We start from the raw sequence: 16,157 nt of genomic DNA, 5'->3' as shown, positions 1-16,157 counted from the left end.
ATTTTTTTAAATATGTTCTAAACTTAATTTAAAAATAATAATAATAAATACATTTAAAAAAAAAAAAAAAAAGCCACCAAGTAGTTTTTGAGGGGGGGAAAAAAAAAAGGGAGGAAGAAGAGCCAGCTGAGCAGTTAAACCGGTTGTGATAGAACATACCATGATCCAATGCCTCTACTTCATACATATTGGAACCGCTTTCTGCCGATTCATCGAAATGAAAAGTATCTTCGTAATATTCACCCTCACTAAGAGCCGAGCTGGAGCAAAATACAAAATCACTGATTAAAAGGACAATCATCAATCATCAAATAAAAGCCATAACCGGAGATTACAACTCTGCACATTATCCCAGTTAGACACATACATATATAAATAATCCCAATAGAACCAATACATATATAGTCCCAAATCACACGTACACACACAAAGCTTCTGCGTGGTACAAACCACACGTATTATTTGCTGTATGCAACAGGTTAAAATGCGGCATGTGGCATGTAAAAATGTCTGGGCACTCTTCCAATTGAGTCATACCTCATTACCTTTTAAGCTAGGTACACACTGCCCGATTTTTTGTTGTTGATCGGGACAATTATTTGCCTAGAGGAAGGTCCCAATATCTGTGCTACACACTTTTTTTTTCTTCTAATGTGCGAGGCCGCCCAATGCGGGCGGAATTAGATTGCGGACCCATCGGAACTAACGTTGACCCCTGACAGCGCTGTCTGGCGGTCATTTTATTTTTCAGAGCAGATGCGTGTGAGGTCACACAGCCGCCCCAAAAATGGTCCCGGACTGCTCCTGTTCGGGGTGCCACACCACGACGACGCCCCCTGATGGCAGCCGCGGTCACTCGCACTGTGGCCGCATCCTTCTAGATGCAGCCGCAATTTGTAAGGTCGCACATGCGCACAGTGGCCGGTGAGCGCGTGCAGATCACCTGGATGCGGCTGCGCCCTGGTCTGAATAAGGCCCTTATTTCGTTACTCTTATGGTACCGGGAATACCCTTTTACCATCAGTAACCGCTGTTACCGTCTCTAATAACACACAGCAAGCACACATGGACCGTACCTTGGAGAGGAGAGCTCGTATTCAGCGCCAGGGGTTTCTGCAGAGAACAAAACAGTGATAAACTCAGCATAGAATACAATGCAGGTGATACACACGTATGTGACGCTATTTACAGCAAGATGATGGTTTATACTTTTTAAAGAGAATATTTATCTTTTACGTACGCCCAGCATGTGTGTGGGAGAGGTCCCTCTGGCATTCGGTGTAATCATTATGGAACTACTCTAGGTTCCCTTATCAGGTGTTACACTTCCTGTTCTACTCAGCCGCCATTTTTAACACAACCACAAATGAAAATAAAACCCATTCTGTTCTGTGGCTCCATAACCAGGGTGTGGTAAAGACAGGCTGCTACGCCCCCACCTCCCTCCCCCTCCACCCGCTGACAGCTTCTGTGTGTGTGTGTGTGTGGGGGGGGGGGGGGAGGGGGGGTTGGAAGCCCATCCAACAAGCCCAGGCAAAGAGTACATCTGCACTGCTCTTTCTTCTTCCTGGGTACAAGTGTCAGTGGTGACTTTTATAGAACCCCCATAAGATGCAGTCCCCACAACAACGAACTGCATATTTGAAAATCAGGGGCCCCGGAAAAGGACTATCCAGACCTTACTTGGAGACCCTCAGGATCTGCTCCCTGGAGAGAAGACTACTGCCGGGATTTCCTTAGCGGTGGCGGGATTGATCTTGATATTTAAAGCGCCACTAAGAAGTGCACAGTCCAACGTTTTTGCACTTTAATATTGGTGGCGCTTTAAATTTCAAATTAAAACCTACCGGAAAGCGGCGGATTAGAAACGCTGCCATATAGTATATCTAGCCTCGCTTGTCATCTTTCAGTGATTGACTGGCAAACTAGCAAGACTCTAAGGGGGGAATTCAAATGTTTGAAAAGTCGGTTGGGTGCAGTTTTTCCCCCCTGTCTATTAGATAGGAAAAAACAGACACCCAAGTGACTTTTCAAACAATTGAATATCCCCCTAAGAGCCACTGTGATAGGGGCAGTGTCACAATGTAAGGAGCAGAATGGAGGCAGCAGGAAGCTACAGACTTAGGGGTCTATTTACTAAGCCTTGGATGGAGATAAAGTTGATGGAGATAAAGGGGTACATTTACTAAACAGTGATAAGAGCAGAGAAGTGAGCCAGTGGAGATATTTCCCCATCAACCAATCAGCAGCTCTGTATCATTTTATAGTATGCAAATTATAGATGTTACTTCAGTGGCGATTGGTTGCCATGGGCAACTTCTCCACTGGCTCACTTCTCTGCTCTTATCACTGCTTAGTAAATGTACCCCTGTCCCAGACAATCACAGGCAGAGTTTGAAAAATGTCAGTTAGGCTGATTGGCTGGTACTTTATCTCCGTCCAAGTCTTAGTAAATAGACCCGAAAGAGTTAGATCCTGGAAGGAGCAGGGTCCTCTAGCAGCACAGAGTATATCAGGAGATGAGTGATGTGTCCTTGAGGACGGTTGCGGTATAAAAGATAGACAGTGTCTAGTTAGACAGTCAATAGATAGACACCATATGTTAGACAGACATTAGGTCGACATGGTCAAAAGGTCGACATAAAAAAGGAGACACAGGGGTTTTTGCATTATTGTGGTTTGTGTGGATAGTTTTGTCATCTGGGACCCTCATTTGTAGAAAGGCATACCCTCACCACAAGGTTTATAACCGACTCTATGCCGACATGGATAGAGAAGGTATGAAATAGTACAAAAACCATGTAAAAAAAAAAATCCTCTTTTTTATGTCTGCCATTTTCATGTCGACCTATTGACCCTGTCGATCTAATGTCTGTCTAACATATGGTGTCGACCTAGTGACTGTCTAACTAGACACTGTCTATCTATTATACCACACCCTGACTGTCTAACTAGACACTGTCTATCTATCAATCGGATACTAGCAAGGACAGTGCTGCATGTAATAGGGGCAGTGACGATGGGAGGAGGGGAATGGAGGCAGCAGGGAGCCATGGAATAAGATAGCTGAAGGTTGTATAAGCATAATGCCACAGACTGAGAGTTATATAGTGGAAGGAGCCCCCAGCAGCACAGAGTATATCAGGAGATGAGTGGTGTGTCAGTGAGGACAGGGCTGCATGTGACAGGGGCACTCACAATGTAAGGAGGGGAATGGAGGCAGCAGGAAGCCACAGACTGAGAGTTATATAGTGGGAGGAGCAGTGTCCCCCAGCAGCACAGAGTATATCAGGAGATGCGTGATGTGTCAGTGAGGACAGGGCTGCATGTGACAGGGGCAGTGACATGATGTGAGGAGGGGAATGGAGGCAGCAGGAAGCCACAGACTGAGAGTTATATAGTGGAAGGAGCAGCCCCCTCCCCCCAGCAGCACAGAGTATATCAGGAGATGAGTGATGTGTCAGTGAGGACAGGGCTGCATGTGACGGGGCAGTGTCACAATGTAAGGAGGGGAATTGAGGCAGCAGGAAGCCACAGACAGAGTTATATAGTGGAAGGAGCAGCCCCCTCCCCACAGTAGCACAGAGTATATCAGGAGACGAGTGATGTGTTAGTTAGGACAAGGCTAAGATTAGGGAAACAATTTTGGAATATTTGCATACCTTAATGAGATACTTTGGGGGTGGGACCAAGTCTAAACACAGAATTTATTTATGTTTCATGTACACCTTATACACACAGCTAGAAGGTAAATTTTCTACAATATATTATTAATAATTTTGTGCAAGAAACAAAGTGTGTGTACACTGAACCAACAGAAAGCAAAGGTGTCAATATCTTGGTTGCACTAAAAAAAAAGAAAAAAATTGTATTACAATATTCTGTATTTCGGATTTGGGAGACTTACCCTGTATTGGGAGAATGGCGGCTCAAGATAAAATAAAGTAACATTATTACTGACAGTTTCTCATGCATCACCTCTTGCCTTCTGAATATATAAATACAGCTGCATATCTAACATTTATATACACAACAGTAGTAATGGTGATCTATACAAAAGGACACACAAAGCTGTGTTTAGCTCATCCGCACATTTCCTGCTCCCATAATTAATTTATACACACAAAAAAGTCTGAACACTAAGCTATAAAGAAACTGTATACAGCCCCTTGTCCGTGGTCAGCTTGAAATTAGGAACATTCTGCATCAAAATGATGACGCTCTTCCCTATTGCACATATTTAATTACTAGGTGCTTCATCGCGCCCTACGGGCGCTCTTCACACCGTCGCTAGGGGCTACGCCCCCTTTAGCCTTGCATGCCTTTCTGGGGTTCAATATTTGTATTATATGGAGTATTACCTGCATTCCTTTGTTAGTGGTTAAATATTGCACAATGAAAGGGTGTGCGATGGTGAAGGAGGCGCAGCCCCTTCGATGGTGTGAACAGCACCTGCAGGGCACGATGTACAGAATGTAGCAGGTGCGGGGGGGACTGCGGATGGGGGAGGGTGTCTGTAAATGCTGCGGGTGGAGGGGGGGCGGAAGCGGGGCGGCCCGGATGGGGAAGGGTCGGGAGGTGCTGTGGGTGGGGGAGGGGCAGAGGAGTGGGGGCCGCAGATGGGGGAGGGGTCCGGAGGCACTGCAGGTGGGAGAGGGGCAGGAGTGCCACGGGTGGGAGAGGGGCAGGTGTGGGGATGTTGCGGATGGGTGAAGGGTTCCGCAGGTGCTGTGGGATGGGAAGGGGCGGGGGTGCCTGGGGGTGGGGTAGGGGTCCGCAGGTGCCGTGTGTAGGGGAGAATTAGGTACGGGTGGTGCAGATGATGGGGAAGGAGGTCCGGAGGTGCTGCAGGTGGTGGTGGAGGGGTGGGTGAGGGGGGGACCGCGGATGGAGGAGGGGTGGGTGAGGGGGGGACCGCGGATGGAGGAGGGTGTCTGCAGATGCTGCGGGTGGAGGGGGGCAGGTGTGGGGGGAGACATATATGGGGGGTGGATGGTGGAGGGGGTCTGGAGGTGCTGTGGGTGGTGAAGGGGTGGAGGAAAGTGAGCCACGGGTGGTGTAGGGGGTCTGGAGGCTCAGCGTGTGGGGGAGGGGTAGGTGCGGAGGTGTGGTGCATTGGGGACGGGTCTGGAAGCGCTGCGGGTGCTGTACCTGCCAAAAAGGTAGTTGGAGGGTATGCAGTAACAGGGCCAGGACAGGGGTGACAGAGTCAGAACAGGGGTGACGGGGCCAGGACAGGGGTGATGGGGCCAGGACAGGGGCGACGGGGCCAGGACTGAAATGACAGGGACAGGATAGGGGTGACAGGGCCAGGGTAGGGGCGGCAGGACCAGGACAGGGGTGACAGGGCCAGTATAGGGTTGACAGGGCAAGCACAGGGGTGACAGGGCCAGAATAGGGGTAACAGGGCCAGCATAAGGGTGACAGGGCCAGGATAACGGTGACAGGGCAAGGCAAGGGGTGACAGGGCCAGTATAGGGTTGACAGGGCAAGCACAGGGATGACAGGGCCAGGATAAGGGTGACAGAGCCAGGATAAGGGTGACAGAGCCAGGATAAGAGTGACAGGGCAAGGCCAGGGGTGACGGGTACATGACAGAACACAGGGCACGGGAGAAATTGGTATTAGGGACAGAACAGTGGTGACAGAAAGATGTGTCTTACCGAAATCACTGCTGCTGACTGCTGCTGTTCCACTCCAACCTGTTTGGATCTGCTGCTGGTGGAGACTTGGCATGGCTGACTCTCTCAGGCTAGAGTCCTGCTTCCTCTGCCCGTCTGCATCCCTCCCCCCCTCCTCAGTCACACACCGCAGACCTCGCGCAGCTGCCGGGCACTGTGGTAAGGGGAGACTGGGAGTGACTGGTTAGCCCCCAGGAGATGCTGCGGCTGGAGGGAGGAGGGGGTCATAGCATGCACGCGGCGCGGACCTCGCGGCAGCTGGGCACTGTGGTAAGGGGAAACTGGGAGTGACTGGTTAGCTCCCAGGAGACGCTGCGGCTGGAGGGAGGAGGGGGTCGGAGCCTGCAAGCAGCTGGGACTTCTGCAGCGCTGCCCGCCGGCTAAATTGTGTGAAAGAGCTGGGTGCACCTCATTGCGGGCAGCAGCGCTGCAGCTAGCGGTGGGGTTGCCGGGGCTGGAGATAACATAGGCGGTACGGAACCTGCACAGCGGCAGGTGCCCCACAAAACTGCAGCTAAGAAACGTGGAGTGTGCCAGAAAGTGCCGCTCCTCAGCGCCAGAGAGACCCTGCTGAGTGTCCTGATGTGGGGGGCTCAAGCACACAGTGAGCCGGTGCCCGTCTGTCTGTACGGCATACCCCCTCACACCCCCCCATACCTCCCAACTGTCCTGATTTTCGCGGGACAGTCCCATTTTTTTGTGGTCTGTCCCGCTGTCCCACCTGCTGGTCGCAGTGTCCCGTGGTGGAGGGTGGGGGGGGGGGGGCAGTTGTAAAACTCCTGTACCCGCTGTTCTGCTTAGCAGAGCAGCGGAGAATAGTGGAGACAGAGGGAGAGGGGGCATCAGGGGGTACGGATTAAAGGGGGGTTCCAGCAGCAGAGCTGAATTAAGGGGGGGGAGGGCAGGGGGTACGTACTGTTGGACCCACAGTTTTAGGTGGCCCCCCGGCTGGAGTAGCTCTGTCCCAGCTCAGAAGCTCCCCCGTCCTGCCAGCAACAGCGGCAGCATTGTGCTACAGTCAGCACACGCTGCTACATGTTAGCAGGTCTGTGGTGTTGCAGGGAGGCAGCAGTCTCCCTGCTTCTGCCTGTGCGGGTGTGTAGGGGGGAGCGACCACCTCCTCTGTATTTAGCCCTAGCTGAGGGGCCAAAATTCCATTTAAAAAACAACAACATGAATTTGCATAAGGGGGTGTGGCCTCGCGGGCCGTAAATAGGCCACGCCTCCAACCCACAGCAGGCTCAGCAATGAGATAGGGCTCCCCTGTCTCAAGTGCCCTGGGCCCCCTGGACTCATAATCAGCCCCTGGGGGCATGCCAGCAGCTCACAGAGTGCTGGGCATGCCCCCTCACTGATGAAAATGGGGACCCTCCCGTTAAGCCACGCCCCTTTTCGCCGAGTGTGTGTCCCTCCTTCTGCCTGAAGAAAGCTCCTGCAGAAAGCTGGGAGGTATGCACCCCTGCCTGTGCCATGCTCATACCATCTGCTTCTGCTCCTAGTCTCCTGTAGATTTGGCCAGATCTGTGACTCATTTGACTAACTCCGCCCAGTGTTGTGACTCCGCCCAGCGTTAGCAAATGAATCACAAAGTCACAGATCTGGGCTATTATATAGGAGATAAATTTGCAGGAATTTACTGAAAGCATTAAAATACGTTCTACGTTCATGTGAGTTTGCAACTTTAGATGGAGCGTATGGGTGAATATTTCAGGTGGCTAGTTAAGGGTAAAAACTTAAAGATCTGGCATTAGCGCTGCAAGTCAGGGACAGCAGCAGGGAACAGTAGGGATCAGACCAAAAATTATTTCAAAGAACAGAGCTGTTTGAGATCACAGATTTCACAAGTGTACGGCACTGCGGCAGGTCTGCAATAGGAACGGTAAAGTCGTTAGTCACTATTTGGCTATGCAGAGTCAGGCAGAAGCACTTCAGGATGATGGCTCTTATTCATAAAATCGTATGCAAGTCGAAATGGCCAAAAGACCAAAATGACATTTCTTATTTTGTTTATTTTCTGTTTACATAACAGTATAGTATTTATAAAATGTGTAACATTATACCTGCCAGACATGTACAGTATGGTGCCACCATCTCTCTATACTCCCACTCCCTATCTCATGGCGCTACAGAGTTCACTGGACAACTGTTAGGGATGGTTTTTGATCATTGTTGTGTTCCACCAATGCATGAAGGGGAATTTGCAACAGTATCTGCACTTGTACGTACATTTTCATTATTTCTTTATAAGTTTAAATTCACAAATTAACAAAAGTGAATACTAGACATGAAAGTCCATTTTGAACGTTTGCCTTTTTGATAAGGGTTTGTTTCAATGTGAATCTCGTTACCAGTCCCTGGATAAATGGGGAGGGGTGGTTTCCATGGCGAAGGATCCATAATGCCCATATGTAACCAATGGCAGGACATCTCTCAAAAACCGAAGCAAAACTAGCAAAAACAGCAGAACCAGTGCGTCAGAGGCAGCTGGGCCCTTAGTGGCAAATGGACTACCAGCCTCAAAGCTGTCAACTGCAGAACATATACAAATATATATTGCATTCCACCCACATATGATGCAAAGATGCTAAATACTATAGATGTGATAGGATATCTCCTATATAATAGCAAATGAATCACAAAGTCACAGATCTGGGCTAACGCTGGGCGGAGTCACAACACTGGGCGGAGTTAGTCAAATGAGTCACAGATCTGGCCAAATCTACAGGAGACTAGGAGCAGAAGCAGATGGTATGAGCATGGCACAGGCAGGGGTGCATACCTCCCAGCTTTCTGCAGGAGCTTTCTTCAGGCAGAAGGAGGGACACACACTCGGCGAAAAGGGGCGTGGCTTAACGGGAGGGTCCCCATTTTCATCAGTGAGGGGGCATGCCCAGCACTCTGTGAGCTGCTGGCATGCCCCCAGGGGCTGATTATGAGTCCAGGGGGCCCAGGGCACTTGAGACAGGGGAGCCCTATCTCATTGCTGAGCCTGCTGTGGGTTGGAGGCGTGGCCTATTTGCGGCCCACGAGGCCACACCCCCTTATGCAAATTCATGTTGTTGTTTTTTAAATGGAATTTTGGCCCCTCAGCTAGGGCTAAATACAGAGGAGGTGGTCGCTCCCCCCTACACACCCGCACAGGCAGAAGCAGGGAGACTGCTGCCTCCCTGCAACACCACAGACCTGCTAACATGTAGCAGCGTGTGCTGACTGTAGCACAATGCTGCCGCTGTTGCTGGCAGGACGGGGGAGCTTCTGAGCTGGGACAGAGCTACTCCAGCCGGGGGGCCACCTAAAACTGTGGGTCCAACAGTACGTACCCCCTGCCCCCCCCCCCTTAATTCAGCTCTGCTGCTGGAACCCCCCTTTAATCCGTACCCCCTGATGCCCCCTCTCCCTCTGTCTCCACTATTCACCGCTGCTCTGCTAAGCAGAACAGCGGGTACAGGAGCTTTACAACTGCCCCCCCCCCCCCACCCTCCACCACGGGACACTGCGACCCGCGGGTGGGACAGCGGGACAGACCACAAAAAAAATGGGACTGTCCCGCGAAAATCAGGACAGTTGGGAGGTATGGGGGGGTGTGAGGGGGTATGCCGTACAGACAGACGGGCACCGGCTCACTGTGTGCTTGAGCCCCCCACATCAGGACACTCAGCAGGGTCTCTCTGGCGCTGAGGAGCGGCACTTTCTGGCACACTCCACGTTTCTTAGCTGCAGTTTTGTGGGGCACCTGCCGCTGTGCAGGTTCCGTACCGCCTATGTTATCTCCAGCCCCGGCAACCCCACCGCTAGCTGCAGCGCTTCTGCCCGCAATGAGGTGCACCCAGCTCTTTCACACAATTTAGCCGGCGGGCAGCGCTGCAGAAGTCCCAGCTGCTTGCAGGCTCCGACCCCCTCCTCCCTCCAGCCGCAGCGTCTCCTGGGAGCTAACCAGTCACTCCCAGTCTCCCCTTACCACAGTGCCCGGCAGCTGCGCGAGGTCTGCGGTGTGTGACTGAGGAGGGGGGGAGGGATGCAGACGGGCAGAGGAAGCAGGACTCTAGCCTGAGAGAGTCAGCCATGCCAAGTCTCCACCAGCAGCAGATCCAAACAGGTTGGAGTGGAACAGCAGCAGTCAGCAGCAGTGATTTCGGTAAGACACATCTTTCTGTCACCACTGTTCTGTCCCTAATACCAATCTCTCCCGTGCCCTGTGTTCTGTCATGTACCCGTCACCCCTGGCCTTGCCCTGTCACTCTTATCCTGGCCCTGTCACCCTTATCCTGGCTCTGTCACCCTTATCCTGGCCCTGTCATCCCTGTGCTTGCCCTGTCAACCCTATACTGGCCCTGTCACCCCTTACCTTGCCCTGTCACCGTTATCCTGGCCCTGTCACCCTTATGCTGGCCCTGTTACCCCTATTCTGGCCCTGTCATCCCGGTGCTTGCCCTGTCAACCCTATACTGGCCCTGTCAACCCTGTCCTGGTCCTGCCGCCCCTACCCTGGCCCTGTCACCCCTATCCTGTCCCTGTCATTTCAGTCCTGGCCCTATCACCCCTGTCCTGGCCTCGTCACCCCTGTTCTGACTCTGTCACCCCTGTCCTGGCCCTGTTACTGCATACCCTCCAACTACCTTTTTGGCAGGTACAGCACCTGCAGCACTTCCAGACCCGTCCCCAATGCACCACACCTCCGCACCTACCCCTCCCCCACACGCTGAGCCTCCAGACCCCCTACACCACCCGTGGCTCACTTTCCTCCGCCCCTTCACCACCCACAGCACCTCCAGACCCCCTCCACCATCCACCCCCCATATATGTCTCCCCCCACACCTGCCCCCCCTCCACCCGCAGCATCTGCAGACACCCTCCTCCATCCGCGGTCCCCCCCTCACCCACCCCTCCACCACCACCTGCAGCACCTCCGGACCTCCTTCCCCATCATCTGCACCACCCGTACCTAATTCTCCCCTACACACGGCACCTGCGGACCCCTACCCCACCCCCAGGCACCCCCGCCCCTTCCCATCCCACAGCACCTGCGGAACCCTTCACCCATCCGCAACATCCCCACACCTGCCCCTCTCCCACCCGTGGCACTCCTGCCCCTCTCCCACCTGCAGTGCCTCCGGACCCCTCCCCCATCTGCGGCCCCCACTCCTCTGCCCCTCCCCCACCCACAGCACCTCCCGACCCTTCCCCATCCGGGCCGCCCCGCTTCCGCCCCCCCTCCACCCGCAGCATTTACAGACACCCTCCCCCATCCGCAGTCCCCCCCGCACCCGCTACATTCTGTACATCGTGCCCTGCAGGTGCCGTTCACACCATCGAAGGGGCTGCGCCTCCTTCACCATCGCACGCCCTTTCATTGTGCAATATTTAACCACTAACAAAGGATCAGGTAATACTCCATATAATACAAATATTGAACCCCAGAAAGGCATGCAAGGCTAAAGGGGGCGTAGCCCCTAGCGACGGTGTGAAGAGCGCCCGTAGGGCGCGATGAAGCACCTAGTGTATGATAAACTCTGAACGTGCTTCGGTCTATGGACAAATACTTAATGCAATGAGTCTGATATGTCAGGGGGGGGGGGGGGGTCCAGTGAGCAAGATAGATCATAGATTATCTGCACCATAAGAAATGGCCTTTTACTTGTCCAGTTCAAGAGACACGGGTAGCTGGGGATGTGTTGGCTCTTGGCTGCTGTGGTCCAATCTAAAATTTGCACTTAAACGCAATGTTAGTAGATCCCAGTATTTAGGTGTAGCCCAGTATGATGTGGTGAGGGCTCGGCAAATGTATCAGCCATCCAAGATTCTAAAACAGTAAAAGTAGTATGGAGCAGAATACAATGCAGTGATGTAAGGTTTTGGATCTATGAGGTGACCAAAACACAATATTTAGTGCTATTGTGACGGAGCGTCTCATTTGTACCAAGCATCTTGTGCCGTATGGCATAAACTTGTAGAGCTAGGATGGGAGTACCGGTGGGAGGAGGAATAGTAGACCTGAGAGCTTTGCCTAGGAACCGTGCACCTACCCTGCCTCTAAGATCACCAGTCATCCAATCTCCTTCCACCAGCATCTTCCCAATCTCCTTTCCTAAACAAACCACCTCTTGACCTCTCTCCATCCTATTCCTCTCAACTGACCAGCTTCTGTATAACCGATTATTTCTCATCTCATTCATTTGTTGACCCCCTGCATTCTGCATTAACTGAGCAGGACTTTAGGAGAACAGAAAGGCTAAAATACAGGAAGTGTGTTTGCAAAGTGTAAATACTGTATACTATATACTATACTTTATAATGACATGTACCCCATTTTCATCTTGCACACCCTCAATGGTAGAAGTATCCTGAATTCTTTTTCCCCCGGAGGGTTTTCCAAAGACGGAAATTTAGTTGTCCAATGGACTTGTGTACTATTCCAGGTCTGCACTTACCTTCACGGACGTTCTCTGTCCTATCCTGCTGTGACCCAGTCAGAAATGCACTAAGATCCACATTTGGGGGTCTGGGGTCTTTGGGTGGTGGTGGTCCCAGAGATTCGATTGATGGAAGAGATTTCAACTTAGGTGTCTTACTCACACAATATGGTTTCTGTTTGTCATCTCCACCTACAATACAATTGTCCATCAACCATGCGTAGATTGTTCATCCAATACACAGGTCAGTCACTACATGAGACATGTAAGCAATGCATTTGAAGTGGTCTACAGGGTTTCTAGGAGATACAAACTGCCTTATTTTTCTATTGCAATATATGTGTGCAGGGGGCCGAGGTGAGGTGGACAGTGCAGTGGGGAGAGTTCTGGACGGAGAAACAAGTTTCAGTACTGCAGAGAGGGGGGTGGGGCAGGACAGAGTGGAGGGCGGAGATGGTTGGTTTGTACAGTGACACAAAGGGGAGCATACAAGTGAACCACGGTAAATATAGCTGCAATACATAAAATGGTAAGGAGGGTCATAAGAGTAATACAATTTAGTAGGAAATGGGCTCATATCAGACAATGGGTGTGAATGGAACTCGGGGTGGTGATCATGACAAGCAAGCGTTTACCAGTGTGATGTAGGTACAGGAGGAGGAGAACCTCTGGTGAAAATGGGGCTTTCAGAGATGTTGAAAGGTCTGAAGGTTGAGTCTAGTCAAGCAGTGGCTTGACATTTTTCTCCCCAAGCCAAAACATTCTCTGGTGCCCCTTTCCCATAATTGCCACTAGTAATGTGATGAATCTGCATGCCGCAAAAAGGGGGTGTGGCCTTTCTGAAATGGGTGTGCCTTTGCATTAAGGGGCATGGCATTGCAGGAGAAGACCACCTTATACCCCAGTTTTGCAACCTGCACGTACAGACGTTGGCCACCACAGGAAAAGAAAAATAATCCCGATTCATGCCCCTTACATTATTTGTCATTTTCCCTCCTTATAGTAATGCCCAGTATATATTATGCCACATACTTCAATGGCCCTTAGACATTATGCCACACACAATAATGCCCATTACACATATGCCACACACCGTAATGCCCAACACATTATGCCACACACCATAACGCCTGTGACACATTATGCCATTCATCACAATGCCCGTTATACATTATGCCACAAACTGCAATGCCCCTGAGACATTATAGCACACACCACAATGCCTGTGATAAAGTATACCACACACTAATGCCTTGGTTCCATGCATGGTGCCAGGGGTTTTCATGCTCAGGCCGTCATGCTCGCTGCCAGGGGTTTCATGCGCTAGGTGTTATTATGCTTGTTACCAGGGGTAATGCTTGTTGCTAGGGCTGTGCTCCCAGTGCTGGGTGTCAAGCTCCTTGCCAGGGGTTTCATGCACTGGGTGTCATGCTCGTTGCTAGGAGGTAATGATTGGTGTCAGGGATTTCATGAGCTGGGTGTTGTGCTCGTTACCAGGGGTAATGCTTGTTGCTAGGGCTGTGCTCCCAGTGCCAGATATTCCCCCACAGTGCCAGATAATAATATCCCCCTCTAGTGCCAGAAACACATATGCCCACAGTGACCCATATGCCCCCATAGTACCAGATTCACATATGCCCTCAGTGCCCCATATTCCTCTCCCAGTGCTAGCTACACATATCTCCAGTGCCAAATATGTCCCCCAGTGCCAGGTACACACCCTCCCCCAGCTGCTGTGCCATCCAGGAAGGAGGGTACAGTCAGTGGGTCCGAGAAGGAGCCGGAGGGCACACTGCGCTCCTCTCCTGTGTCCTTCCTGTGTCTCCGGCGGCATGTCTGTTAAATTAAGTGCCGGTTCGTGAGCCAATCAAGAGCTCGCGCACCGGCAGCTGCGCCTCCTGATTGGCTCACGAACCGCACTTCACAGACCCGCCGCCGTCGGAGATCCAGGAGGGACACAGGAGAGGCGCGCACTGTGCTCTCCGGCTCCTTCCTGAACTCACAGTCTCACATACAACAGCAATCATTGGCGCTGCCCTCGCAGCCCTACGCCTCCGCAGTGGCTGCGGGGGTGGTAGTTACGCCACTGTAGGCAAGAGTGATAGGAAATCCCATACATGGGCAACATAACGGGAAAAGTCCCGTAGGTGGGAGGGAGTCAGAGAAAAGTTCAGGTTCTGACGTTTATGAGGAAACATTTTCAGGATGAGATATACGATGTAGAAGGGGGGGGGGGGGGGATATTGTTGAGGGCTGTGTAGGCAAGAATGAGTAAGGATAATAGGGTATGGAGGACCATAGGGGGCATTGCGGGAATTGGCAGGGCATGTGGTGTTTCAAGAGAGGATGCTTTTTTAGGATATTCTGAAATGGGGAGAGATGGATATGGGGGGGGGGGGGGTAATAATGCTTTGGTCAGCATTTTGGGTGAGAAAGGGTGTATTCTATATTTTAAAGGTGGGCAACAGGACTGGGAGGCAGACTGGACGTGAAGAGTATTGGATGACACCAAAGCAGCAAGTGTGCTACAGCAGAGAGGCAGTTGGTTAGTGGAGGAGAAGCAGAGCTGGCTTTTTTTCCATGCAGTGCTAGAACCTGAGACCAAATAAGCAAATTCGCTCACAATAGAAGAGAAGGACGGCAAGAATAGCAGAGGGTAGAGAATAGACCCTTGTGGGACCCTGCAGTTCCAAAAATGTAAAAATTGTGATAAATAGGATGGTTAGAACAAGTGCAGAGGAAATTCACATGAAGAAGCAATATTGGAATAATACATTTCTTTCAATTAAACTGGCCAGGTACAGCAAAGCTTCATTCCAGACTGGTTTCTGCATAAGCCACAGAGTCTCTATTAGCCTGAGAAATGCATAAAGACTTGCTTTTATCCCTGTGTGTATCCGAGTGTCATAACAGAAGGATCCTCTTCCAGGAGCTGCTGGGAGTTTCACCCACTTGAGTTGCTTATTGCTCCTGATAACTGCAAAATAGGACCACCAGCAGAGGAGTGGAGATTGGTGTAGGCCCCTTGGCTAAACAACAATGATATTACTTACTCAGCAGTAACATACTGGATGGAATAAAGCTTTGACAAACCTGCCCTGATTAAGTGACAGAAATGTAATGTTATAATACTGGGCCTCACAGGTACCGGAGAGAGAAAAAAAAAAAAAAAGTTGGGGGTCGGGGTGAGGTCAGAGGACTTACAATTAGGAGAAACATGTCCAAACTCAAATCTGAATTGCAGTGTAAACAAAGCATTTTCGGCTACATGCAAAAGCAGCCATTATTTACCCTGCACCTAGGAATAACAAAAGTATTTGTCTCCCTTGCTGTGTAACATGGTTGGTACCAGGTATAATGTTTAATGCTTTTTTCCCCAACTCAGAATCAGCCTCCAGGCATTTCCTCTGTACCTGTTATAACCATCATACTTATCACCATTTTGCATCTTCACGTCAATAAGAAATCCTCACACGTACTCCAATCACAATGACCTCAATATACATTCTAATACTAGCACATGGGGGAAAAAAATAGACGCACAAGTATCAAACTATAATAAAGTGCAATCACGTCACTTACTCGTAAGTGGTGTTCTACAATGATGGAATTAAAGGTGGATCCTCGGGATCCGATCTCTAGGTCGACAGGGTCTCTAGGTGGACATGATCAAGGTCGACATGTCAAAAGGTCGGGGGGAGGGGGGGATTTTTTTTTTTATTATTATTTTCCCGATTTTTGCCCGATGGTCGTTATCTGGCTACCCAATTGTAGCCCTTTTTCCGGAGAAAAATTACCTGTTTTTATTGCAGAGAAAACGCTTAGTTATTTGGAGATTTTGTTTCACCTATCTTATGCGGGCGAAACAAAATCCCTGATAAGCGATGGCATCGGGGAGAAGCGCCAGCATCTAGGCTAATAGGATAGCCCCCTGGCAAATTCATTAACTGCTGTAAATTACCGTGGCTGATTGGATATCGCCCAAAAAAGTCTGAGATCTTCTCCTTTCTACAAAATGTTCTTTGTAAGGATAATAAGAATTTACTTACCGATAATTCTATTTCTC

The 16,157-nt window shown here is 50.6% G+C and overlaps 1 protein-coding gene across 3 annotated transcripts in view; it reads right to left on the bottom strand.

The window, feature by feature from the left end:
• Positions 1-16,157, bottom strand: part of FYB2 (FYN binding protein 2) — a 109,225-nt gene that overhangs the window by 61,413 nt on the left and 31,655 nt on the right. For all 3 annotated transcript variants that reach the window (XM_063939288.1, XM_063939289.1, XM_063939290.1), the window contains exons 3-5: positions 12,110-12,283; positions 1,077-1,113; positions 160-260 (exon numbers count right to left, since the gene is read on the bottom strand). In XM_063939288.1, the coding sequence (XP_063795358.1) occupies positions 160-260; positions 1,077-1,113; positions 12,110-12,283 (312 nt within the window). The remainder of the gene's footprint in view (positions 1-159; positions 261-1,076; positions 1,114-12,109; positions 12,284-16,157) is intronic.

This window comes from Pseudophryne corroboree, chromosome 9, assembly GCF_028390025.1.
Source record: "Pseudophryne corroboree isolate aPseCor3 chromosome 9, aPseCor3.hap2, whole genome shotgun sequence".
Taxonomy (NCBI): Eukaryota; Metazoa; Chordata; class Amphibia; order Anura; family Myobatrachidae; genus Pseudophryne; species Pseudophryne corroboree.
This window is presented reverse-complemented; position numbering and strand designations above follow the sequence as displayed.